We start from the raw sequence: 27953 nt of genomic DNA, 5'->3' as shown, positions 1-27953 counted from the left end.
AGAGAATGTTCTGTGTGCACTTGAGGGGAATGTGTATTCTTCTGCTTTTGGATGGAATGTCCTATAAATATCTATTAAGTCCATCTGGTCTAATGGTTCATTTAGGTCCTGTGTTTCCTTGTTGACTTTGTCTGGGTGATTTGTCTGTTTCTGTAAGTGGGGTGTTAAAGTCCCCCGCTATTATTGTGTTACTGTAAAATTTCTTCTTTTAAGGTTGTTAGCAGTTGCCTTGTATATTGAGGTGATCCTATGTTGGGTGCATATATATTTACAATTATTATATCTTCTTTTAGGATTTATCCTTTGATTATTATGTAATGTCCTTTTTTGTCTCTTAGAATAGTCTTTATTTTAAGGTCTATTTTGTCTGATAGGAGTATTGCTGCTCCAGCTCTTTTTGATTTCCATTTGGATGGACTGTTTTCTTCCATCGTCTCACTTTCAATGTGTATGTGTCCCTAGAAGTGAAGTGGGTCTCTTGAAGACAGCATAAACATGGGTCTTTTTTTTTTTCTTTTTAATCCATTCAGGCATTCTGTGTCTTTTGGTTGGGGCATTTAATCCATTTACATGTCAGGTAGTTATTGATATGTATGTTCTTATTGCCATTATGTTAACTGTTTTGGGTTTGTTTTTGTTGCTCTTTTTTCTTCCCTTTTCTATTGTTCTCTGCTCTTGTAGTTTGATGACTATCTTTAGTGTTTTATTTGAGTTGATTTTTCTTTTTTGTGTGTGTATCAATTGTAGATTTTTGGTTGGCAGTTACCCTGAAGTTTTGATATAGGAGTCTATATCAAATATATATAGATATACATATATACAAGATTGTTTTAAGTTGTTGGTCTCTTAATTTCAAGTGCATCTCCAGTATCCAGCATTTGTACCCTCCTCTTCTCATGGTTTTGGCTTTTGTAGCATATTTGTTTGTGAATGATTTCCTACCCTTGCTATAGGTATGCCTTTATCAGTGAGCCTTGTCATTTGTGATATTTTTATTTCTAGTTGTGGCCTTTTCTTTTCCACCTAGGGAAGTTCCTTTAATATTTGTTGTAAATCTGGTTTAGTGGTGCTGAATTCTCTTAGCTCTTGCTTGTCTGTAAAGCTTTTGATTTCTCCTTCAAATTTGAATGGGAGCCTTCCTGGATGGAGTAATTTTGGTTGGAGGTTTTTGCCTTTCATCACTTTAAGTATATCATGCCACTTCCTTCTGGCCTGCAGAGTTCTGCTAAAAAATCTGTCAATAACCTTATTGGTGTTCCTTTGTATATTGTTTGTTTCTTTTCCCTAGCTGCTTTCAATATTTTCTCTTTGTCTTTAATTTTGGTCAGTTTGATTAATACGTGTTTTGGGGTGTTCCTCCTTGGGTTTATTTTATATGGTATTCATTGTGCTTCCTGGATTTGATTGAGTGATTCCTTTGCCATGTTTGGGAAGTTTTTCGCTCTTATCTCTTCAACCATTTCTCTGGCCTTTTCTCTATTCTCCTTCTGACGCCCTTGTAATACACATGTTGATGTGTTTAACATTGTCCCAGAGTTCTCTTAGACTGTTTTCATTTCATTTACTTTTTTCTCTTTTCTGTTCCTCTTCAGTGATTTCTACTAGCCTGTCTTCCACCTCACTTATTCATTCTTCTGCCTCCTGTATTGTGCTGTTGTTTGCTCCTAGTGAATTTGTTTTTTTGGCTTTTTGTCTTTTCTAGAGCCACACCTGCAGCATATGGAGGTTCCCAGGCTAGGGGTCTAATTGGAGCTCTAGCTGCCGGCCTACACTAGAGCCACAGCAACACCAGATCTGAGCCACGTCTGCGGCCTACACCACAGCTCACAGCAATGCCGGATCCTTAACCCACTGAGCAAAGCCAGGCATCAAACTTGAGGCCTTATGGTTCATAGTCGGATTTGTTAACCACTGAGTCACGACAGGAGCTCCTCTAGGAAATTTTTTATTTCAGTTATTGTACTTTGCATCTATGCTTGCTTAATCCTTAAACCATCTATTTCTTACCTCAGTGTTTCTTGTAATTTATCAATGTTTGCCTCCAGTTTATTTCCAAGATCTTGAATCATCTTTACGATTATTAGTCTAATGTCTTTTTCATGGAGGTTGGTAATATGCAGATCACTTAACTGTTTTTTTTTTTCTTATTTCCTTATTTGAGTCATAATTCTCTGCCTTTTCAGTTTGCATAGATTTTTGGTGTGGTCTCCTCTTTGCAGTCAATGCAGTTGTATCTTCTCTTGCTTCTGATGTCTGCCACCCTGTGACTGAATTTGGTACAGGCGCTTACTTTAGGCTTCCTAATGGGAGGGACTAGTGGGGCTAATTTGAATCCCTCTGGTGGGTGGGGCTTGGTCTCTGGGTGAGATTAGAGGGGGCTGTGTGCCTGAGGGGTCTTTAGGCTGCCTGTTTACTGATGAATGGGGCTGTGATCCCACCTGGATTATTGTTTGGCCTGGGGCTTCTCAGAGCTAATGGGTGGGGCCAGGTTTTCCCAAAATGGCCACATCTAAAGGAGTTCACGCTGATTATTATTCCTGAGACCTTTGCCTCCAATGTCCTTTCCCCATAGTAAGCTACAGTCACCCCTTGTTTTTCCAGGAGATCTTCCAAGAACTGCAGTCAGGTCTGACCTAGATTCCTATGGATCCTCTGCTTTGCCCTGGGACCCAGTTCACATGAATGTCCGTGTGCGCTTTTCAAGAATGCAGTCTGTGTTTCCCTTAGTCCCTTGGAGCTCCTGTGAACAAGCCCCACTGTCTCTCAGTGCCTAATGCTCTAAGGGCTCCTCCTTTCAATGCCAGATCCTCAGGCGTGGGAGCATGATGTGGGGCTCAGAACTCTCCCGTGGCTAAACCTGTGCTATATACTTACTTTTCCAGTCTGTGGGCTGCTATAGACTTACTTTCCAGTCTGTGGGATATGGGGTTGCTTATATCATGTAATTGCCCTCCCACTGTCTCTTTGTCTTCTGGAGTAGGATATCTTTCTTGATACTTTGCAGTCTATTTGTTCAAAGTTTGTTCAGCAAGTTGTTGTAATTTTGTTGCTTTTATATGAGATTGTGAGCTCCAGTTCTTCTATTCAACTGTCTTAATCATCTTAATCCTATCTCCCCTTCTTAGGTGTTTTCTCTTTTCTTTGTAATTCTTGATTTCCTTTCTTCTTTTCTTGATCTTGTCCTCTGTGATTGATGATTTCGGTAATGGTACACTTAGATGTCTTTATCTTTTGTATATCTACGTTTTTTTTTTTCTCTTTGGTTACCATGAGGCTTACATATAACAACTTTTATTTATAATGATCTATTTTCGATTGATAACAACTTAAAAGTTTGAATGCATTCTAAAGCTCTGCATTTTTATTTTCCTCTTTTCCATGTTTTATGTTTTTATTTATTTATTTATTTATTTAGGCTGGGACCCAGTTCACATGAATGCCCGTGTGCACTTTTCAAGAATAGGGTCTCTGAAGTTCCCATTGTGGCTCAGTGGTTAGCAAATCTGACTAGGAACCATGAGGTTTCAGGTTTGATCCCTTGCCTTGCTCAGTGGGTTAAGTATCTGGCGTTGCCATGAGCTGTGGTGCAGGTTGCAGATGTGGCTCAGTTCCCGTGTTGCCTGTGGCTCTGGTGTAGGCTGGCGGCTACAGCTCCGATTAGACCCCTAGCCTGGGAAACTCCATATGCTGCAGGTGAGGGCTTAGAAAAGACAAAAAAACAAATAATAATAATAATAATAATGGAGTCTCCATTTCTCCCAGTCCCATGGAGTTCTTGTGCACAAGCCCCACTGGCTTTCTTTGCCAGATGCTCCAGGAGCTCTTTCTCCCTATGCCAGATCCCCAGGCGTGGGGACCTGATGTGGGGCTCAGAAGTCTCTTTCCTGTAGGTGAGTCTCTGATACAGTTATTTTCCAGTCTGTAGGCTTCCCACCCAGCAGGTATGGGGTTGCTTATATTATGTAATCACCCCTCCTACCTCTTGATGTGGCCTCCTTTTTGTCTTCTGAAGTAGGATATCTTTTTGAAAGTTTCTAGTCCATTTGGTTGAAGGTTGTTCAGCATTTGGTTGTAATTTTATTATTTTTATGAGAGAAGGTGAGCTTCAGTCCTTCTATTCTGCCATCTTAATCCCATCTTGGACATACTGGATACAGTATTTTTGATTGAAAGTTTTTTTTTTCTTTTTTCACTTTGATTACATCATGCCATTCCCTATTGCCTGTAGAACTTCTACTCAAAAATCTGCTGATAGTCTTATGGGAGTATTTTTTGTACATAACAAATTTTTATCCTCTTGCTGATTTTAAGATTTTCTCATCTTTAACTTTTTTAAAAATTTATTTAAAAAAATTTTTTTCCACTATACAGCACGGGGACCAAGTTACACTTACATGTATACATACTTTTTCCTCCCATTTTTGTGTTGTGATATAATTATCTAGAAATAGTTCTCAGTGCTACATAGGAGGATCTCATTGTAAATCCATTCCAAGAGCAATAGTTTGCATCCGTTAACCCCAAGCTACTGATCCCTCCCACTCCCTCCTCTCCCCATGGGCAGCTAGAAGTCTATTCTTCAAGTCTTTGATTTTTTTTAATTTTAATTATAGTATGTCTTGGTGTCGATCTCTTTGGGTTTTTACTTGAACTCTCTATTCTTCTTACACATAGATGGCTCTTTCCTTCCCCATGTTAGGGAATTTTTCAGCTGTTATTTCTTCAAATGATTTTTCTCCTTTCTTCTCCTTCTGTGACCCCTTGAAATGTGAATGTTGGTCCATTTGATGTTGTCCCATAAGTCACTTAAGCCATCTTTACTTTTTTTCATTCTTTTTTTTCCCTCTGATTCCGTGATGTCCACTGTCCTCGGTCTTTTCTTCTGCTTCATCTAGTTTGCTGTTGAACCCCAGTAGTGTTCTTTTTAGTCTCATTATTGTTTTTTCAGCTCTGTGACTTTGATTCAATACTCTCTTATACTGTCTATGTTGAAGTTTTCACCGTGTTCATCCATTCCGTTCTTGAGCTTGGTAAGCATCTTTATGACCTTTGTTTTAAACTCTTTATGAGGTAAATTACTTATCTTCTTCATATTAAGTGTTTTTTTTCTGAGTTTTTGTCTTGTTCCTTTGTTTGGAACATATTTCTCTATTTCTTCATTTTTCCTTGACTCTGTTGGTTTCTATGAGAAGGTAAAACATCCATCTTTCCCAATCTCAAGGGAGTGGCCTCTGTTAGGAGATGAAGCTCATCATCCAACCCTGCCCTAGCTGTTGGTTGTCTCTCAAACCTTTGCGATTGTCCAAACTGCCCATTTTAATTTTAGAGGCTCCCGATAGTTGAGGGTGTGCCAAGACTTGTCATTATCCCATAGAGGAGGATCTCAGTCAGCACGTAGATTCAGGCTGATTGGAAGCTAGACCCTTAGGCAGCAGTATATACAAATATATAGAATACAGGCATAAGCCCTGATGGCTGCAAAAGCTAGGTTCCCTAGAAGTGTCCCCAGGCATCCTTCACAAAAATTGTGGCTCCAGACAACTGTACAAGCCCCCATATAGGAGATAATGGTGGGCAGACGGAAAGCATAAAGTCTGCATCCTCCAGCCTTTGTCCAAGGAGAGTATCTCAGTCAGTCTCTAGATGTGCATCAAACCAGAAGCCTGCCCCTTAGGTCAAAGCTCCAGGACAAGCAAAATATTCCTTTATCACAAAAAGACTGGGCTCTGTTTCCATCACTGTCTCACTGTGCCCTGGGGGCATGATAGCAGGCCAAGAACTGTTTTCCCACTTATTACAACCCCATGGAGCCCAGGAACACAAGCCTTGCTGCCCTTCAGAGACAGATGGTTAAAGGACATCACTTAGGCAGTAGCCACAGAAACCAAGGTATTAGTTGTAAAATCTGGAACCAGACACATACAAACTCCTTTCTGGGAGATGCTGGGGCTCTGGATGGCTACAGAGTGAAAACACAAGTCCTCACCCTCTGAGTCACTGGATTGCATTACAGTGGGCCCTTAGGTGTGCACTTCTTTAGAAATTTGCTCCTCAGGCCACAGTTATGAACATCAGCTAGTGGGCGTCTTTTATAGAAAGACTCCTTGGACTGTTGCTTCTTGCTGTGCCCTGGAGATGGTAGTCAGTAAAGAACTCTTTCTCTGTTGGTTACAGTCCTGAGGGGCCTGTAAGCATAAACCCCCCCTGGCCATCAGAGCCAGGTATTCAAAGGTGTCTTCTGGGTTGTAATCATAAAAACTAGTGTACCAGATGTACAAACAGGATACTGGATGCAGGTAAAAGCTCCCATCTGGGAGATAACGGTGCTCTGGACCGCAGCATAGGGAGGGCATAAAGATGTTGCCAACCAGGGGAAAGAAACCCAAAAACTAGGTTTTAAAAAAGAAATGATAGTGTCCCAATGGCAGGAGTAAGACAAAGGGAAAGCACAAAGATATTGTCCACTAGCCTCTAGAGAGTATCCCAGCGGGTCCTTAGATTTTGCTAAGGGCCTCTGACCTTCTGACCAACCTTATAAGACATAAGCAAATAAGCCTCTTACATAAAGCCTGGGTGCATCTCAGTTGGCTCCTTCTGTGCTGAACCCTGGTGCAGGTGGATCTGATGGTATGAGCCTTTTAATAGCCATTTCTAGTTTGCTATCGCCTTGTGGGCCTTGTGGATGTGAGATCCTCTTGGCTTTCAAAGCCAGATGTTTTGGGGTGCAGGTCTTAAATGTTGGGATGCCTGGTGTGGGGTTATAACCTGCCTTCATGGAGAAGCTCTGGGGTTTTCAGCGAGAGTGTATCCCAACCTTTCTTACCTGTGTTTCTGTGTGCTTTTTCTCGTTTCCTGATCTGTAGGAGTCTCTTAGCTAGTTGTTTTTGTTTTCAGAGGAAATTGTCTCATATGCTCTAGATTTGGTGTGTTCATGGGAGGAGTTGAATTCAGGATCTTCCTTTGTCACTGTCTTGAACTGGCCTCCTTCCTTTATATGGCTAAATAATATTCCATTGTATGTATATACTGCAGTTTGTTTATGATTCCTCTGTTAATGAATATTTAGGTTGTTTCTACCTTTTGGCTATTGTGAATAGTGTTATGGATATTCAGGTGCAAATATCTAAGTACCTGTTTTCAATGTTTGGTGTACACACACACACACACCTAGGAGAATTGACAGTAAGTTTGTTTAACTTGGGAGGAACTGCCAGACTGTTTTTCATAGCGAGTTCAGTGTTCCATTTGCAATGGGTGGAAGTTCTAATTTCTCCACATCCTTGTCAACACTTATTTTCTTTTTTTAAAATCTTTTTTAAAAATCGACATTCTAGTGGGTGTGAAGTAGTATCTCATTATGGTTTTAATTTGCACTTCCCTAATGACTAATGGTGTTGAGGATGTCTTCATATGCTTATAAGACATTTATATATCTTCAGAGAAGTGATTATTCAAGTCAAGAAAGTCATTTTTACAGTGTTTATTTTTAAGGGCCCAATCTCTACCCCTTCCTGAGATAGGCTTAGTTTTCCTTTTATTGTTTTGACAGGCCTTTTTGTATTTGTAAATGCACCAAAAGTTTTATTGCAGCCATAACTTACTAGCAGGTTCTGACAGGGCTTTTGGAAGCTGTCTTTCAATTTTCCTAAGCTTCATTCACATCACATGAAGGCAGCAACTGTTAAAATGTATTTAGATTCCATTAGCGTACATTTTGCTATCACACTGAGTGTCTTAAGAACAATTTTCTCCCCATCAGTCATCATTACTGAACAGTTTCTGGAGTGAACATCAGTAGGAACCTTTAGGTGGTGCTCTTTAGTTAAAAACATTTATTCCTCAACTGATTTAAATGTAGTATATATGCTAAGGAAAAAAAATGGCCTTTAATTTATTTTTTTAGGGACCATCTCCCAGGTCTGCTCAGGTTTTATCATACCATTTCTTTTGCATTTCTCATACCATTTCAGTCCCATCTCCTCCCACCCATTTCTAAAGGGTTGCCCTGAGGTAGACATGAAATTCTGCTCCAGAATTCTTCTTCCAGAAGCAGGCTATTGTTGTAGAATAGCAAAGAGGGCGTCTTGATTTCCTTCCTTACAAAACACCCCTAGATAGATACTCTGTCATCAGCTACTTCTGACAAGTAGTAGCTGACCAACCTGCATGGACTGGGTCCACTGAGACCAAGTCTGCTGGGACAGCTGGTCAACCCATGTGGACCAGGTCTGAGACCAAGCACGCCAGGACAGCTGGTCGATCCACTACTTCTAATTATGTCTCCCAAAGAAGTCCCACATCTCTGTCTTCCTGCAGAGAACCTCATAGCCCATTTCCCTATTGGGGTCATGGCTTCCTTACTGTCCAGGAGCCGAACACCTGTCCTGCAACCAGCTCATCAGACTCGGCTCTCCTTTTCCTTACCTGTTCTCTTGCCCTTCAGCATCCTAATTCCCCTTCACTGATTTTTCTGCCAGCCATGCATCATGTATTTCTAGTCTATCTATTCACTTCCCAGCCCCTCCTTTTGTTCAACAGTTCCCAGGACACAGTTGGTCTTACCAACTATTAATCCATACCTCTGCCTCTGTAGTCTGATTCCCTTTTCTCAGCCACTTCACTTAGTACCCTTCCCATACCTTACTTCTCACCACAAAGGACCCCGATGTTCCTTTAGAAACCACACAAGCCTAGATTCCTCCATCATTTACCCCACTCTAAAATAAAGAACCCGACTTAAAAGATATTTTAAAAGATTGTACTTCCCAAAGATATTACTAAAGCATTTATTTTTTTAAACAAAAATATACGTTAATCTCAGATTTACAGGATATAGAAATAATTTATCCAAAGCAATTTGCATTTAAAAATTTTTGATATTGCACCCAGCCATGTAAGTCTTTGACACATTTGCATCGTCAGCATTTCCCACAATTCACAACACAGGAGAGAAATCTGAAACTGACAGAACTATACAAGCTAACTTTTTTTTTTAACCAAAAAAAAAAAAGCCTTACAATATTTTTATTTACAAGAAAAGTTGTAAACTTCCAGAAATTTATTTCCATAGAATAAAGAGCTATACATTCTTTTATTATACCTAGAAAATGAATTATATACATGCTGTGATTCCCTCATAAGGAATTTAAAGGAACATATTGTGAACCTTCACAACCTAATGAAAAAGAACAGAATTAGTGAAAACACTTCTGTATCTTCGCTGGAATATGGATACTAGTGTGTGAAACACTGAATGAGAAAAGCCCTGAATAACTTTTACCTCTTTGAGGATAGTTTCCATAATTGCCTAAAGTTATCTTCAACTTTAAAAGGATACACCGCTAGAAATATGGCCACCCACAGGCTTTTCTCTTAAGACATATGACAGGTAGAAAAGAATGAGGTCTCTGTTCAAGTCCCTTTATAAAATTCTTTACATATAGGCAGGCACAAAAATTTGCTTTTCAAAAAAAAGCTTTGACAATATTCTGCAAATTATCACTGATACCCTCAGTTTTTAAAAGCTTTTTTAAAAAAGCCCATAAATATTTAAATGCATCTTTTTTTAATGAGAGTAGAAAATAAACTCACTTGGTACTACTGAAGGGGCTGAAATAATATACAATAGTAAAAGTAAACATGTGTAATGTGCTCTTTCAACTTGGTAGTAAACCGAAACAAACCAAACTTTGTACTTATGAAATGGGAAGTAATTTTTGTTGATTGAACTGAATTATTAAACCAATATGAGAACATGAAACCAGGCAGCCCCATTCTCAATTCTGAAAAAGTCATCAGACCACTTAGCTTCTAGGGGGTGAACATTCAGAAATCTTTTGTCATTACCATTATAAAGAAAAGATTTTTAATTAGGTAGGTTCCAGGAAAAAAAAAAAAAAAGGAGCCTCTGGGAAATTTGTGTTGAAGATCTCAGACAGGAAAACCTAATTGTAATTTTATAATACAATACCATTTGAACTGAAATATAAGACTTTATTCTCTTGTACTAGACTGCGGCGGTATTGAAGCGTTCACTTGAAGCCTAACACCGGCAGTTGAATAATAGGACTTTTTTAAGAGGTCTTCTTGGCTTCGCTATTGCAATAGTCCAACCCAAGTAGTTTGTTTAAAAGGTTATTGCCTTCAACATCCTCGTGACAGGTTTTTTTTTTTTTTTTTTTTTTTTTACAAAACGTCCTGAGTTTCATACAAAAAATTAGACATTTCCTCTGTGTGACACTTTTGCTCCAGGCCACCTTGGCAGATGCCTCAGCTCTCCACCGTGCGCCTGTACTCTGCGGTCCCATCGGCTATGACAGCGTCCAGGGGAGAACGCTTCTTGCGGATGCTGCGCCCGGAGGAGATGAGGTCCGCGTAGCCCCGCTGGTGGGAGAAAGCGTAGGCTGAGCGCCGCGTGGACACGCCCCGGCGGAACACTTGCCGCCGCTTCCACTGCTCTTCGGCTTTTAACCGCTTGCGATGCTTCTGGATCTACCCAAGGGGAAGAGACCGGCAAGATTAAAAAGAACTGGCGGACTGAATGGAAATGAAGGTCAGTGATGGTGGGGGGGCGCCGGGCCACAGTGATGGGACCCTTATACCAGGCTTTCTCTCAGCAGCCTCATTTCAGGGCAGGAGTAACCGTCCTCAATTTATAGACAAAGAAATGGAGGGAGACAGAGCTTCCATGACTCTTCCAAGCTCCCAGAGCTACTAGAAAAGTGGGAGCCAATATTCCCACTCTGAAACTTCTGCTCAAAATTCGTGAATCAGGTCTAAGAAAAAAAAAATCTCTGTTAGGGAGTTCCCTGGTGGTCTAGTTGGTTAGGATTTGGCACTTTCACTGCTTTAGTGCAAGCTGAGGCCCTCGTCTGAGAACCGAGATCCCATATCATGCCACTGCACCCTGTGCCAAAAAAAAAAAAAAAAAAAAAAAAAAAGAAAAAGAAAGAAAGAGACTGTTAGTCTCTTTCTCATGTTACTACTGCATCCTCTTCTTAGTGGAAGAGGGAGATCTGGAAGATACTGAAGGTTGCCCATTTAGCATCTGCTCTCTCCTTCCTTCCAATTGAAATGGAGTTGGTACTCAGGTACCGTCCTCCTTCCAGTGGCATTCCTCCTGTGATGTGGACGCCACTCCCAAGCTTGGGATTGACTGATTTCCCTTGCTCCCTACTAGTCTAGGAATGGGCATGTGACCTAATTGTGGTTAATGAGACCTGAGGGCAGTGTGCTGGGCCCCTCCCTAAGAAGGTCTGAGGCCCCTAAGGGAAAGGTAAGAACAAAATACGGCCTTAGTCTTCCCCTGATACTGACATATCAGGATGCAATGCCAGGAACTGCTCTAAGCCATCTTCCAGCTGCAAGATGAAACTAATAGTAAAGAGGGGAGAGATGGGAAAAACCCAGCCCTATTTTTTTTTTTTTTTTTTTTTGGTCTTTTTAGGGCCACACCCAAGGCATGTGGAAATTCTCAGGCTAGGGGTTGAATTAGAGCTGCAGCTGCCAGCCTACACCACAGCCAGAGCCACATGGGGCCCAAGCCTTGTCTGTGACCTACACCACAGCTCACGGCAATGTCAGATCCTTAACCCACTGAGCGCGAGACCAGGGATCAAACCCACGTCCTCATGGATACTAGTTGGGTTTGTTACCACTGAGCCACAACAGGAATTCCAACCCCAGTCTTTTTTGATCACATTAAGTTGCTGATCAGCTGATCTTGAAGCCTAATTATTATGTGAATGGAGATGATTTTTGAGCCATAGCTTTCTGCTACTTGTAACTCAAAGAATTGTGCTGTAAGAGGTGATGTTTTCCTTTAAATGAAGGGAAAAAAAAACCCAGCCCGTTTGCATGGCAAAATATTAACAGTATAATTGTTACATTGAGAGGATAGATATATGGGGCTTCATTATACTATTCTCCCTTTTTACGTTTGATAATTTTTGTAATAAAAAGCGAGCAAAGAGGAGTAGGTCATAAAAAATGTTCATTCCAGACTTCCCAAAACTTGGAATTTTGCAGGAAAGCTGCTTTGGGGAAAATGCTTTGATTTCTGTGAGAGGCACTCAGAATTGGGAGAGTATTTTTTCTATACCTTATCACTTTCTGATGGCCAAATTGTCATTGACAGGAAACGTATGGCAACAACGGGCAGCAAGCACACAGCAACGGTCAAGATGATGGTCAACCAAATGTATGGCTGCCTCAGAGCATTGGAAGCTGTGCCTGGAAAGAACACAGAGACTGAATCACAGTGGTCCTTTCGTCCCATGGGCATGGTTAAAATTCCATAATCCACACATTCCCTTCTCTATGGTAAGCTTTTTTACCCCCTTTTCAGGCCTGCACTTGTGGCATATGGAGGATCCCAGGCTAGGGGTCAAATAGGAGCTGCAGCCACCAGCCTACACCACAGCTACAGCCACGCCAGATCCGAGCCACGTCTGTGACCTACACCACAGCTCACAGCAATGCTGGATCCTTAACCCACTGACTAAGGCCAGGGCTCGAACCCACATCCTCATGGATACCAGTCAGATTCGTTTCTGCTGCACCACAATGGGAAGTCTTCTGTGGTAAGCTTTTATAACCAGATTACCCTCTCCCAAACATCCCATCACTGCTCAACAAATGAACATTTTAAAGTCAGGCTAAGCAAAGCAAAATTAGGAAGGTAAATTCTTTGGAACAAGGTAAATGTATATAGGCAAACAAATAAGGAAAATAAAAAGTACATTTGTTGACCTCATGTTGATTAAAAATGCAAAGTAGACAATTGATACTTCTGGATTTTTTTAAGGAACTTAAGCACTTTCCAATGTATAGTTTTGGTTTGAAACTGCCATTTGTGGGATAAACCTCGTGCTAGGTATTTTATACAGATCATGACAGTTTTTTTGGGGGCCATGCCCATGGCATGTGGGACTTCCCTGGGCCACAGCAGTGACAATACCAGATCCTTAACCTGCTGAGCCACCAGGGAACTCCCAGATTATGCCATTTAATCATTTCTGAGGGCTGAGTCTTACCCTCTTGAGGAAAGAGGGCTGAGTATTACCCACCTGAGGAAACTGAGTTGTGGAAGAAGTGAAGAAATTTGCCCAAGGAATCAGAACTAGCTAAGACAACTCCTAAATTAAACCCCACATCTGGCTTTTTCCACTGAATTCGGCTTCTGTTTTTTCACATCAGAGAAAATGACAAAGTATATAATAAAGCCAGATAATCATATATACTACTCAATTTTTAAACTAAATCCAAATTTGTCACAATATTTTCTGTACTGAAACTGTAAGTTTATAAAAATTTTTAGAATTTTATTTTTTAAATGTGTCTTTTACACTGTGAAATGTATATAGGGTTTAAATACACTCCCTGTGGGAATATTCTAAGTAACAGGGTACTAAAACTTTGAAACACACAGTCAGTAAAGAAAAACAGTCATAAAAAAAAATTGAGCTCAATCCCAAGAAGAAAAGCGTTACCACAGCAACTGTCTTTTACAACCCAACAACTGGTCATTAAAAACAAAACAAAACCTCATCTTTTACAGGGAAACAAGTTTATAGGGAATTTTTTCCACTGTAAATCTAAGCTACTCTATCCAAAATAAGAAGTTCATAAATTCCAATTCATGCTATTTATAAAATTTATCAGTTCAAATTCATTCTAGTACTTGTCAATTTGTCATATGTTTTATGCAGCTGTAAATTATTTTCCATAAGTTTCTTTATTGCTCTGCATACATATTTCCAATGATGTAGTCCACTTTTGAGTTCTAGAATCCCATCATATGGGATTCATAGTTTGTTTAGCTAATTTGATGTTCCTAGGTTTTTGGACTATTTCCAATTTTTTAGAAATGTTTTGGTGATAACAATCCCTTTGTGCAGTTTACCTTTCCAACATTTAGTGTGTTTTATCTTAGGGTATTTTCCCCCTCTCTAAAGACTGGGTCAGAAGGTACAAAAAAGTTTAAAATTCATTATGTGGAGTTCCCATCGTGGCTCAGTGGTTAATGAATCCAACTAGGAACCATGAGGTTGTGGGTTCAATCCCTGGCCTCTCTCAGTGTGTTAGTGATCCAGCGTTGCCGTGAGCTGTGATGCAGGTCGCAGATTCAGCTCAGATCTGGCATTGCTGTGGTGTAGGCCGGTGGCTACATCTCCGATTAGACCCCTAGCCTTGGAACCTCCATATGCCATAGGAGCGGCCCTAGAAAAGGCAAAAAGAAAAAAAAATAAATAAAATTCATTATGTATTGCTAGGCAGTGTTTTAGCAGGAGTAAACTATAGTGTTACCAATTTCCCAATAACCTACCAATATTAGGTTTTGTGGAAGGAAAAAAAAAAAGCATAGTTATAGCTTAAAGTGCTTTTGATTTGCTTTCCTCCCATCATGTTACCACTCTTAGCAGCCTGCCACCATCATTCAGTTTCTGGTCAGGGACATAGATTTTCACTAGCAATAATTTACACTTTGTGTTTTTACTTACCCTGAAGTCTTATCTGATATATCAGAATGTAAATGAATGACATTTTTCTACTCATTTATTTTTGGAATTTAGAAAATACCAACCTGTAAATTGAAATGCAGACGGAAAGAGAACATGTATTCCAGCACTATGAAAGTCAAACATGATGCCAAAATAAAGTGCAATGCTTCCAAAAATTGAAAAAGCATTCACAAAAGTCCAATAAGAAGTATCCAAGCCAATCTGTTGGGAAACCAGAGAAAAACAGAGCACTCATTTTGGGGAGTTAGCAAGAAACAAAGGATCTAAGGATTCTGAAAATAGAATTCATCAATTTAGGCATGATTTGGCTTGAATACTGAACAATCAGAAACTATCCTTGGCGCAAGCAAGAAATAGGAAATGTGCTTGGTATAAAGGATGAAAATAGCGTTCATTCATACTTGTAAAGTGGCAGAGGCTCAGTTGGAGGGAGACTAGGAGCCAGGTGGATGTGCACGCTGGTCTATGTGCAGAAATGCGTACAGTACCAACAGATACTGAAAACACTGGACTAAAACCACGTACCTGGAAGTTGACTGTTATTATAAGAGCAGAGGCAATCGTGACAGCAAAAGATTGGTAGTCTGAAGGCGCTTCTCCATCCTGTCCCACAGTTTGCAGATAAGCTCCAAACGGTATGAAGAAGAGGATCATGGATGTTAAAATGCCATGCAACAAGCTCACGAAGAATCTCCTATAGTTGAACAGTAAGTCTCTTTGTCCGACCACATATAACCCAGGGAAGCGGAGGCTCAGTTTGTCACTCACATCCTTAAAGGGAAGACACAATTAGAATTGTGTGCTGTCCATCAGGATTAAGGAACTCAGGGATAATGTTACAACGTCTATCTCACACAGAGTTGCAACTTGTTAAGTTTTAGGAAGGCAAAGACTAAACCAGGTGATAAATCCTGAATTATTCCACTGAGCAGAGAGCAGACTCATTACTGTAATCTCGATTATTTGATAGGTAATTTTGAGAGACTAGGGAAAAGTGTATTATTTTGATACTCATAGAAAGCAAATTAGTAATATTATTTTAAAAAGTACAGGCAGTCTATTTTTACCTCATGAGAGAATATATTGTTTCTAATGCTTTGGGAAAGGATTTCCACATAATAATAATTCCAAATCACTGTTTTTATTCATTAAAGCACTTTCGGTCAAAATTGCTATTAGATAGAATGTAGACTAATTTGGGAATCTAACCTATATGTTTTGGGGAAGTATTCAATTTACTTAAAAATGTGCAAATTATTATTACAGATGCATACTATACTGTTATGCATGCAACAAGAAAATTCTTAGCATTCAAAACGAGATGATAAACTCTTTTGCCAATGAAATCAATCCAGACACAGAAAGAAATCCTCCTTTCTTAATGGTACAATGAGAAGCCCAGCCGTGACTCTTGTTGCCTGACAGCAGAAGAATAATCGGGTTTTCTCAGAGAGAAGTGAAAACCAAAAGGATGCATTGACATAACTGCTGTGAGCCTCTCAAACAGATGCTCTGTGTGTCCACAAGCGCCCCTGCGGGCCCCGGGCTCCTACCTGGTCGAGCAGCCCCATGAGGAGCACGGGCAGGCTGGAGTAGAGCACGTTGTAGAGGGTGATGAACCAGTCTTCGTACGCGGTCTGTGAAGAGATGACAGTCTGTGTGTCACCAACCAAGAAACATTGCCTGCCTAGTCGCATGTACCCACCTGCCCCTTCAGAGAAGGGATGCCCTGGGCTGCGTGGGGACTCCTGCCGGAGGAAACACCCCCAGCTCCACCAGCAGCAGGCCCGAGTTTGTTTCTGTGGAAGAGGTAGCATTGAGGGGGTTTGCACAGAAACTCATCTCCCCCCTAAAATGAGTGCGGAAATATACTCCAGAAAGTTTGTGGGAAAGGAGTCCGGTCTATTTGAATAAAGCTGGAAAACACATCATTGTTCATCCTTTTTATAGCCCTTTTATTCATGAATTAGATTACACACAACTGATTCAGAAGCACATAAGTACCATTCAAATTTTACCTCTCGCCTGGGAACGTCTATGTGCCACAAGTGCGGCCCCAAAAAGCAAAAAACAAAACAACAAATTTACTTTTTATCTTGCCAGTCCAGTATTTCCACTTAAACATTTTATACAACAGAATTTGAATATAAGATGCTTCTGAAAGGGATGAAAAAGGCTGTGCACACACCAGTCCTTGGAGGGGATAAAGGAAACAGGTTCCTCAGCACCACCAGTAAGAGACAGTCCTGCACAGAGATGGGAAGAGGGCCCCAACCCTGCTCAAGGCCGCCTGGCCTCCTCTGATGCCATTTATCTCCTGGTATCGAAAAAGGTTTGGACAACCTCAGGTGCTGACTTGGGTTCATTCTTTACTGATATTTTTCTGCTGTTTTAACATGTTAGCTATACTCCCATTTCAGCAAAAAATTTAAAAAAGCAACAACAGGAAGTTCCTGTGTGGCACAGTGGGTTAAGGATCTGGTGTTGCCAGAGTGGTGGTGCAGGCTGCCCACTGTAGCACAGGTTTGATCCCTGGCCCCGGGTAGTTCTACATGCTGTGGGTGTGGCCAAAAACCAAAACAAACCAACAATAATCAGACATGGTAATAGATGTATGGTCATCCAAAATTTATATAATCCCTTTAGTCACAGTATAATTTCATACTTAGATTTGAACATCTTGTCATCACTTTTTTTTTTTTTTTTACTTTTAAGGCCACATCCATAGCATATGGAAGTTCCCAGGCTAGGGGGCAAATCGGAGCTGCAGCTGCCAGCCTACACCACAGCCATAGCAACATAGGATATGAGACATGTCTGCGACCTACAGCACAGCTCAAGGTAACTCCGAATCCTTAACCCAGTGAGTGAAGCCAGGGATTAAACCTGTGTCATCGATACTGTTGGGTTCGTTACCACTGAGCCACAGCAGCAACGCTCTCATCACTATCCTTATTTGCAAGATAACTTAGGAAGGAAAAAAAAAAAAAAAAACCAACAACTAAGGTGAAAACAAAGACACAAAAGCCATCAGACCAAGAACAAATCCTGTCTTTTTAAAGGCAACATAATTTTTTTTTTTTGCTTTTTAGGGCCACACCTGCAGCACATGGAAGTTCCCAGGATAGGGGTTGAATTAGAACTGCAGCTGCTGGCCTACACGTCAGCTCAAGGCGATGCCGCATCCTTAACCCACTGAGCAGGGCCAGGGATCGAACCTGAATCCTCATGGATACTAGTTGGATTCATTTCCACTGAGCCACTGATGGGAACTCCAAAATATATTTAAAACATCAGAAACACTCTAGGAAAGTAATTCATAAACTTAATACTTTAATAATGACGATGGTGATGATACTTACCTGTGCAGAGTACCCATTGAAGAAGGAGTACCAGAAATGAACCAGAGTAAATGCAAAGTTTTTATAGAAGAAGTATCGTAGGAACTTGCACATCCTGATGTAAGACCACCGGCCGTGCACCAACAGCAGTCTCTGCAAGTATCTGAACTGTGCAAAGGAATAGTCACTTGACATGACGGCCTGCATGCCTTCTTGTCCACTTATTCCGACACCAATGTGGGCAGCTATGGGGCAGAGGGAGAGAAGATAGTGAATCATAAGCTTATTTTAAGGCAAAACATTGAGATGATGCAAATGTTTCCATAGCAATACAGAAAAACAAAGACTGACATGCATGAAACAATAGGTGCAAAAATTCTTGCTCACCACCTCCCATCCTCAGCTTCTGAACTCACAGTCAGAGGTACAAGTTGCTAAACAGAGCGCATGGTGGGGCCTCCATAAATATTTGTGAAAGGATCTCAGGTGGGTGGTAAATTCCATTTGGATTATCTCCACAGCTCATAAGCCATCCTTTCCACCCACAGGGTGAGGCCCAGGCACCCGTGTGTTCCTGCCTCCCTGGCCAGAGCTGAGTTGGCCATGGGCAGAAATGTAATCTGTAGCAGATGCTATGAATGGCCCTCTCAGAACCTTCCTTCTACCTCTGTTCTAACTGGAGAGGTGGGAAAGGAAATAAAAAACCCTATGTGGCTCCCTTGCATCCCGGTTCTCTTTCGAATTAGGTTCCACCCTTTGGACCCACTTGTGACTTGGAAGCAGAAGCTAATTGGAGCCCAGCATCCCTTCCCTTTTTGGCATTTCTGCAGCAGAAGTCATATCCATTCTTCAGCTGCTTGGATATTGCTAAGCAACTGCAAGGGCTTCTCAGTTGAAAAGTTCTTCAGTGAAGCCTCAAAGCCAGAAGCTGCACCAGTGAGTGACCCAGACATTACAGGGAGCCTAGAATCTGCTTCTTCAGTCCAACCAAAATTTTCGTGAGCACCTAATCTGCTGTGTTACTCACTCCTGCTGTACCTAAATGGATGTATCCCTCAGTTTCTTGGTATTTTGGGATTAGGATTTCAGTGTATTTATGTTTGGAAATTTTAACATGTAAACTATTGAGTCGTGGGGTGGATATACTTCTATCTGAGGAGTTCTGAGGGGCAGGGAAATAAATTAGGTCGTCTAGAGAAAGGATGAGAGACACAGACACTGGGTTCGTGATGCAGCTTCAGGTCCTGGTTCTGGCATTTTCCTGAGACCTGGCTTCTTAAGCACCAAGAGACATGTTTGTATCTTTTTAAAAAAGTTTCTTGGAGTTCCCTGTGGCTTAGTGGTTCCCTGTGACAGTGGCTGTCACTGCTGTGGCTTGGGTTTGATCCCTGGTCTGGGAACTTCCACATGCCATAGGTGTGCCCCCCCACCCCAAAAGTTTCTTTTTGTCTTAAGCTAACTTTAAGTGTTCTCCAACACTTGCAATCAAAATGTTTTAACTGAGATCTGTTAAACTTTCAGGGGCTTATTCATGGCCTGCTTCATTTTGACACACAGATGTTTTGAGGGGGGCGAGGTTTCCAGAATGGGTAAAAATGAAAGTCCTAATTTTATCCATCTTTCCTATAGTCATTAAATCATATGCTCCACATAGAGAGTTATGAGTTTTATCTAGGTCTTAAAAGTCATGGAAATGAAGACGAGATCATTTTGAGAACATGTGTTGGAGAACACACCTCTTATTATTCAGACCCTGAGAAGGGTCTGCCAGCTCAGCAGAGTTTCCAACTAAAAGAAGCTCCAAAACTCCTGCCCCAGTTGCAGAATACAAGGCCTGGCAAATTCAAAGCCTAACACAGTAACTTGTCCAAAGCCTGAGTTGTTTTTTTTTTTTAATTTTTGATTTTTATTTATTTTTTTAATTGTTAAAAGCCTAAGTTTTTTAATAACCCTTTGCAATTCTAAAAATAGAATAAATTGCATTTCAGTCACTATTTATGACCTCTGTCAAAACAGGTAAATAGTTCCTCATGACTAGTCGTGCTTGCCAAACAGCTCTTTCCTACCAAACCATGGCCTTCTTTCCTGAATGATCAGCAGGGAAATGTTGAGATGTGTCAGAGCCGAGGAAGGGGAGCCATTGCCCAAGGCCTGATGTCCACTCTCACCTCTGCGGAGCAGGCCAAGGACAGTATGTGAAACGAGCATGCCACAGTTCACAGGGCGACCCAAGGCAACAGACAGATGTATTTTATAAGGCCAAACTGCTTTTTCTTTGTCTTAGTCACATCCATTGCATGGGAAATTCCTGGGCCAGGGATTGAATATGAGCCACAGGAGTGCCAAGTCCTTAACTGCTGGGCCACCAGGGAACTCCCAAAGGCCATACTGCTTTTTGTTTCTTTGTTTTTCCTAAAATCTAAATCTGGGCACCTAGATATTCCTAAAGTTTCAAATGTCCCCCTAGAGACTGCTTCATAATTTCTTTAAGAAACAGATTATTTCCTCTTGACTCTAATGCTGCTTATTCATCCCCAGGGTCTTAGACCAAGAAAAACAACACCCACCAGCCATCTTCAGGTAAGATAGCTGAAGAGACATCTTCAGGCCCAAGGGAGGGAGAAAGCAGCCTCTGAGAATCCCTGCATCCTTGCTAGGCACCACCAACCGTGAAACATGTTAACCAACTGAGATGTTTTTGGACCCCTACCTGTAACTGTGCCTCTTTATAAACAACAAACCTAATTTCTTTCTGCATTGTTCTTGATGCAGGTGAAAGAGATGACAATTTTCACAAGGTACAAAAATTTGGTACTTAACAATACTTGGATCAAGCTCCTGACTTCCAAGGAGACCCGAATTTCTTTGATTTTCATCCCAAATGGATGCTTCCCACATTATACATAAAAGCACCTACCATACAACCTAGCTTAATAAAATTCTTCAAACTACTTAAGAAAAAACCAGTCTCTCTCAGGTCACCTATGCTGACTTTTCTATGATCCCCTGTGCTATCAGTTGGTGAACTCAGAGGAACAAAAAATGTTCAAGTCTCAGTCACATAATCAGATGGTAGGTCTGCAAGGGAACCCCCCCCACACACACACACCCCACCCGGTTGTCTAGAAGTCTTCCTTACAACCGAAGAAAAATTATGTTTGGGTTACCTGCCATTTTGGCACAGCCATTTATGTTAAAGGTACAGGATGGAAAATAAACTAGAGCTGGCCACCAGGAAAGAAGTAGATCTAATTCAGAGCAAGAAATGCCATTTGCAAGGCAGGATGATCATGTGCAGAACACAGTGGAGAGGAAGAAAACTGGCAGTGGCCACGGACAGACGTGATAAGGGAGCAAGAAGACGTACGTCATATAGCTGAATCCTGAAGATAAAGTTGGAATATTCTTAGTATATATCAAGGAGGAGAAGGAAGAGACTCTAAGGAAAGAAAGAGACGCATGAGTTACAAAATAGACTGAATGAGATGTCTACTTATACACAATGCATTTAAACTAACCAGCACCAAAGGACGTATGTACACACCATGGATCTTTCATGCCAAGAATAATATCACAAAGCTAGAGGTGACATTGGAGATAATTCTCTTGTTCTCAAATGAAAAAACTGAGGCCTCGAGCCTGAGCCCAGGGTGACACAGCATGCTGGTAGTAGGGTGAGGACAAGTATTCAGATCACATTCATTGGGGCATGTTCATTACAAGATACTCCCTTATGAAAAATACAGGGAGAAAAAAAGGACCGGGATTCAGACATGTTGATGAAGGTTTGGGTCTGCATGCTTTTAATATCAGCACAACTGTACTTCTGCATGACAGGACTCAGTCCTTTAATTTGTAGGGACCTAGGGGCCCCCAGTCAGCAAAATGACCTTGGGAGGTCAAGAGGATGTTGAGGCCACGTTGGAGCTTTGCTTCAACACCAGGTGTGTTACTCTGAGCTCACACGAGGTCACCCAATGGTGAAGTTCAGCAGATTTACCAAAGGCAAGAAACAAGCCCCAGAAAACAATGCTTAGATGTGGGAGAATAATATTACCCAAACAAACAAAAGAATTCAACAATTTATGCCAGACTCAGTAGTAATTTTCCCAAAACTTATGTAAATAACAAGGTTTTTAATAAACCCTAAAGAAATATGGGAGGAGATGCATTAAGAGAGAGAAAAAAAAAATCCAAACATACATAAAAGAAGGAAGCAAGGATAAGTTCGCCCACAGGGAACTCATCTTCTCCTTGGCACTCTCTGTGTGGCCTAGTCAGGCCTGAAGTCTCCTACTGGGTGGACTGTACGCTTCCCGAGGGCAGGGCGACAAGGCGACAAGCGTAGTCATCACGGTTAAGTGCCCTTATTAAAGGTCTGCTGCCTGAAAGCCCAAACAATGAAAGCAGATCCTGCCCCCACCGCAATGTTCCCTCCTTGTCTTTCCTCTAGCAATGCAGGTAGCACTGGCCATGTGCTTGAGACTTACTTTTGATCATGTTGACATCATTGGCCCCGTCTCCAATGGCCAGCGTGATGGCTTTCTTGTACCTCTTCACCAGGTCCACCACCATGGCCTTCTGCTTGGGGGTGACCCGGCAGCAGATGACCGCACTGCACTCGCAGGCCAGGTCTACAAAGTTCTGCTGCTGCTGCTCTTTTTTAGCTTCCAGCCTCCTCTTGCTTTGTGTCCGCATTCGTCTTTCTTCTTCCGTCCTGGGGAACTTCAGCTTCAAAATATTACTTTTCTTGGTCTTTTTCTCGAGAAGAATTTCATTCTGTGAAATCAGAGAGGGAAAGGATTACACCCATTTGGGGTTTTATATCAAGAGCACCATTCCCAAAACTTTAATCATGTGAAGAATGATTCTTGGGCTATCTCACTGATGATATTGTTCTGATTATAAAATATTTTAAAATGTAGAAAATTTGTAATGGACAAAGAAGAAACTTGGAATTATGTAGTAGTTGGTAAACCAGTGATAGCCACTACTACCAGTTGGTATAATTCCTTTCATGTATAATATTAATTCTCAGACTTGGGAAATTTCCCTTTGATTTATAGGCTAAGAGAATTTTAAGTTGGTAACTCATAGGGAAACCATGTAAAATCGGTCCAGAATCACAGGCTTTAGTTTGAGCCAAAGGGAGAGACACTAATGATACGTACCAACCATGAACCAGTGATTATTAAGGCACGGTTTCCACCAGATGGAAAAAATGGTTCGTGCACTTGGGGTACAAATTTTGCATAGACCCCCCCTCTGTTCCTCTGGTTTTCCATCCTTGTATGAAGAAGAGCACTGGAGGAAAAAATTTTAGATGTTTAAAGTACAAGACCATGAACAAGCCCTTGACTGTGAGATAATTTTGACTCTTTTTAAAATTATGGTAAAAAAAATTATCATTTTAACTATTTCTGAGTATACAGTTCAGTAGTTTTAGGTATATTCCCATTGCCAATCTCCAGAACTTTTTCATCTTTCAAAATGAAGCTCTATATCCATTAAATAACAACTTCCCATTTTCCCTTCTCCCCTAGATCTTAGTAACCACCACTCTACTTTCTGTTTCTATGAAATTTGACTACTCTAACTTATATAATGGAATCAGTATTTGTCTTTTTGTGATTGGCTTATTTCACTTAATATTGGCTTCACTATTCTCAAGGTTCATTCATGTGTTGTAGCATATGTCAGAATTTCCTTCCTTTTTAAGGGTGTATAATATTCCATTATATGGATTAGACCACATTTTGTTTATCCATTCATCCATCAGTGGATACTTGGGTTTTTTCTACCTCTTGGCTTTTGTGAGTAATGCCATTGTGAACATGGGGGTACAAATTTCTCTTCAAGTCTCTGCTTTTTAATTCTTTTGGATATATATCCAGAAGTGGAATTGCTGGATCAAACTAATCCAGTTGTGCTTTTAGTTTTTCTGAGGAAACACCATACTATTTTCCATAATGGTCGCACCATTTTATATTCCCACCAACCATGCACAAGGGTTCCAGTTTTTCCACATAACTTGCCCAGACTTGTTTTCTGATTTTTTTTTGCTTTTTAAGACCTCACCTGAGGCTATGGAAGTTCTCAGGCTAGGGGTTCAATCAGAGCTGCACCTGCCAGCCTATGCCATGGCCACAGAAATGTGGGGTCTGAGCCACGTCTGTGACCTACACTGCAACTCAGGGCAACACCAGATCCTTAACCCACTGAGTGAGGCCAGGGATCAAACCTGCAACATGGTTATTAGTCGGATTCATTTCCACTGCACCACAACAGGAACTCCCTCTGATTTTTTTAAGAAATAGTAGTCAACCTAAATTGGTGTCAGGTGATATTGTGGTTTTAATTTGCATTTCTCTAATGATTAGTGATGTTGAGCATTATTTCATATGCTTATTGGCCATCTGTATGTCCTCTTTGAAGAAATGTCTATTCAAATCCTTTGCCCATTTTTAATCACATGACATCTTACTCAGTCTTGATTCCTCCACCATGTTCTCTGCCAAAGACAGCTAAAGGAAGATCCAGTTTAAAATAAGTCCATAAGCAACAGAAGGAGGACAATCTCAATCTGAATTATAATACCGTGGGGTGAAACCTAGTGTATTATAAATAGTTACCACTGATTGGCAGAAAGAACCTTATTTCTACATTAAATTATCTCTGCTTTTGATATTCTCAGTGTCTTATATAAAGAAATTATTGAGAAGACCACATAGAACACATAGATGTGATAGAAAAATTAGTCATGGAATTTTGGAGTGGAAGGAACCAAGCTTATCTTATCCACTCTATGTTACTTATGAATAAGGAAACCAAGCTCAAGAGAGATTTGCCTGCAGCAAGTTGATGGGAAAACTGCAGTGAGGACTCAGGCCTCCTAACTCTCAGCCCTGGGCTTTTCTCATTTCACATGGAGACCCTTTATTCTTCATGTTCAAGAACACATTTCTCAACCTTGGCACTACTGACATCTTGGGCCAGTTAATTCTTTGTTGTGTGTGGCTGTCTATTGCATTGTAGGAGGTTTAGCAGCACTCCTGGCCTCTACCTACTAGAAGCAGGAGGACACCTTCTCCTCAACTTTGACAACCCAAGATGTCCCCAGACATTGCCAGATGTTCCCTGAAAGGCACATCTACCCTACCCCACCCCTTCCCGCCTCCCTAGTTGAGAACCATTGCACTAGAAGATTAGGTATCTATTATTCTTTTTCCACATCAATTTTCATTTTCAAGGGAGTGAACAAGACAAATCACTAAAGGCTGAAAGAGAAAAAAAATGCATATAATTCATATTAATTGGGTAGTGATGTCTCTCCCAAGCCCACTTCCTTTTTCAGCAGGCACGTCCTGCAGGCTTCCAAGGAATGCAGAAAAATGGCCCCTTGCAACATAAGGTCAGACCATGGTAACTTGGAGCTACGTGTGGTTTCCGTGCTTCATTTGAACTCAAGGAAACTGTAGCAAGTGACACATTCTAGCTCCGGTTTCTCTGTATCTGCTTTGTCTACTGGGTCTAGTCTTGCTTTTATAAAAATGAGAAGTTCCATTCTTTCATACTGCAGACCCCCTACTCACTTTATATCTTCTCCATAGCAGATAGTGGTATCTTCTGTAAGAAGTTCACAGGCAAACCCTATATTTTCAGCAGTTTCTACAACAGACAAAAATTAAGTCAAATGTCATTCTTACTGATGAATTTAATAATGGACTAGAGTAACGATGATTTTCTCAATGGATGAAATGACACAGATTCAATCAAAGATGCTGTTTTGCTGTAGCAGTGGATGGAAATCACATAATGCAACAATTTTTCCCCCATAAATCAGTGAATAGATGAATAAATAAGTGTAAGTCAAAGCCTGGTTGAGATGTTTTCAATAATAAAAGTGCTATAATATCAAATACACAAATTGGTTATTTAATAAATCAACGTTCATTGAAATACCGAACACATTTAGTTCATGGGGTTTAATAATTCTGTTATGGGGGGGAGAACAAGGATTACCATATCCGTAAGCCCTTACATGAGGCACCTATCAGAGTTTTTTCCTCTGTTTCCCACCACCAACACCACCACAAACAACAACAACAACATTGTTATTTGTTTAGGGTCAGACTTAATCCCTTAGCTTATCAGAGTGTGTAACCCATCAACGATGTCAAGCAGAGTAAGAGAAATGATCTAGATTCTTAGGAGAGGCCTGTGGAGTAAAGAATCAGTGCGAACAACTTGTTGAGGTCTAAATTTAAAAAAATCTTCCCTTGGATATAATATTTTAATTATAATTTTCAAGCAATAAAAGGGCCAAAGAAAACAAAAGTTGTTGTTTAGCGTTTTGTCCTGTTCCACTCTCTGCCCAACAGATGTCAAAGCACTGGGGAGGACAGGAGGGACCAGAGTGGTGGCCCTTTCAGGATAGGACCCCATGTCTGGCTGGAGCGATAAGACAAAACACAATCAGCGAGCCACAACCAGGAGTTCAATTATAAGTAACACACTCTGCTACTGAGGGAGTTTCAGGAAGGATGCGGTCAGTGAGGGCTGGAATAACAGAAGGGACTCCTTAGGGAAAGCATCTCCGCCCCTAAGAAATGGACAGTGTTTGTTCAGGATGAAAGTCTACGAAGGTCACCTTGAGCAAGGGAAACAGGAGCTATAAATAATTGTGCATTAACAAATACACTTCCCTGCCAACCGCATTACCCTTTTTGTCTCCGGTAAGCACCCAGATCTTAATGTCAGCTTTTGCAAGTTTTGAAATGGTTTCTGGGACGCCATCCTGTAGCTTGTCTTCAATAGCTGTAGCTCCCAATAGCTGGATTGTACATTAAGAGAGAGGAATTAGCACATAAGCAAAAACACGTTCTGTAACAGCTGCCAACCTGTTGAAAGAAGGGCTACTTTTAAACCCCAGTAGGTGCTCTACTGGGGACAATGGCATTTTCAGGGAAGGTAGCTGTGTTTCACACCAAAAACCAAACAGCCAAACACTTTTTTCTTCATTTGCCAAGACAAAAAATCTAAGTACAAATCAAGAACATTAAAAATATACTTTCATTGTGTGTATACTACTCTATACAAACGCAAACCAAGTTCTCCTGGTAAAGGTCAATACTGGCTATCTGTTGAACATTTCTCTTTAAACTCCACAGGCAATACATGTTAAACTTTGAAAAATCTCTTTACCAATGGTATATTTTTCTTATTTCAAGATTTTAGGAAATGTAAATCATTTCAGTAATTCTCACAATGTAGTGAGTATGTGGTGGTTTATTAATGTGTAAAAATTACAATAAGTGATATGAAAATAACAGAATCACAATCTCCTAATATTTTCTGTCTTTGGTTTCTCATAATGGCAACTTCTATTTTGCTTGCCGAACAAAAGAAATTCAGCTGACCTGTACCAATTTCAAATATGGAAGTAAGAATTATCTTTCAAGCACAAGATCAAAAATGTAATAAAACTTGGAGTTTTCTTGTGGTGCAGCGGGCTAAGGATCTGGCATTCTCACACAACAGCTTGGGTTGCTGCTGAGGCCCGGGTTCAGCCCCGGCCAAGGAACTTCCATGGACTGCAGGTGTAGCCAAAAAAAAGGTAATAAAAATAAAATCTCCAATTCTGTTTGGAATATCAAGGAAACTGTTATGAAGGTTAAAACTCACAATTAAGTCTTTTTCAATCTCCTCATATACTTTGTCCAGAGCTTCATCCCGGTTGCTTGAGGCTATACTGGCAGCCATAAACTTTTTATTCCATTCTTCAAATTCTTTTTCTTCAATTTCTTTATAGCAAAGGCACAGGGTTCTAAGAGTCTCACTTGCAAAGATCTGTTTTATTTAAAAGACAATCCATCCACCCAAAGAACAGTTAATGTAATTCAAGATTTATGAAATCTTACTTTGAAGTAGTTCAATAAGAGAATTTACAAAGAAATAGTGGGAGATGGATTCTGTACACATACATTCCATACAAGAGATTAAACAAATACTTTGTTTATCTAAATATTCTCAAGACTCTAGGGCTATATTTATAGTTCCCAGATTATTAACGGGAAAAGAAAACCTTCCC

At 40.7% G+C, this 27953-nt stretch overlaps 2 protein-coding genes across 11 annotated transcripts in view; one reads left to right on the top strand and one right to left on the bottom strand.

Moving 5' to 3' along the window:
• RASL12 (RAS like family 12) overlaps positions 1–20826 on the top strand; it is a 52879-nt gene extending 32053 nt beyond the window's left edge. For 2 of the 9 annotated variants that reach the window (XR_014816663.1, XR_014816668.1), the window contains exons 7-12: positions 10252–10552; positions 12137–12321; positions 15137–15229; positions 18610–18799; positions 20402–20443; positions 20636–20826. The gene's annotated coding sequence lies outside the window, so the exon portion shown is untranslated. Of the gene's footprint in view, positions 1–10251; positions 10553–12136; positions 12322–14573; positions 15230–15788; positions 16451–18609 lie in introns of those variants that run through there. The other 7 variants (XR_014816662.1, XR_014816667.1, XR_014816659.1 and 4 more) reach the window with 5 other exon arrangements.
• Positions 8773–27953, bottom strand: part of ATP8B1 (ATPase phospholipid transporting 8B1) — a 126265-nt gene continuing 107084 nt past the window's right edge. The window contains exons 18-28 of one of the 2 annotated variants that reach the window (XM_021100031.2): positions 27548–27712; positions 26585–26696; positions 25456–25531; positions 23035–23167; positions 22354–22642; positions 17885–18108; positions 16076–16159; positions 15048–15293; positions 14585–14723; positions 12101–12231; positions 8773–10491 (exon numbers count right to left, since the gene is read on the bottom strand). In XM_021100031.2, the coding sequence (XP_020955690.1) occupies positions 10270–10491; positions 12101–12231; positions 14585–14723; positions 15048–15293; positions 16076–16159; positions 17885–18108; positions 22354–22642; positions 23035–23167; positions 25456–25531; positions 26585–26696; positions 27548–27712 (1821 nt within the window). In that variant the 3' untranslated portion in view covers positions 8773–10269. Of the gene's footprint in view, positions 10492–12100; positions 12232–14584; positions 14724–15047; positions 15294–16075; positions 16160–17884; positions 18109–21030; positions 21303–22353; positions 22643–23034; positions 23168–25455; positions 25532–26584; positions 26697–27547; positions 27713–27953 lie in introns of those variants that run through there. The other variant, XM_084978220.1, reaches the window with a different exon arrangement.

The sequence above is a fragment of the Sus scrofa genome, chromosome 1, assembly GCF_054392235.1.
Source record: "Sus scrofa isolate SSC_HxYL_T2T_F1_AM1 chromosome 1, Sscrofa_HxYL_maternal_Yorkshire_Landrace_v2.0, whole genome shotgun sequence".
Taxonomy (NCBI): domain Eukaryota; kingdom Metazoa; phylum Chordata; class Mammalia; order Artiodactyla; family Suidae; genus Sus; species Sus scrofa.
Note: the sequence above shows the minus strand (reverse complement) of the source record. Positions and strands in the feature narration are given on the sequence as shown.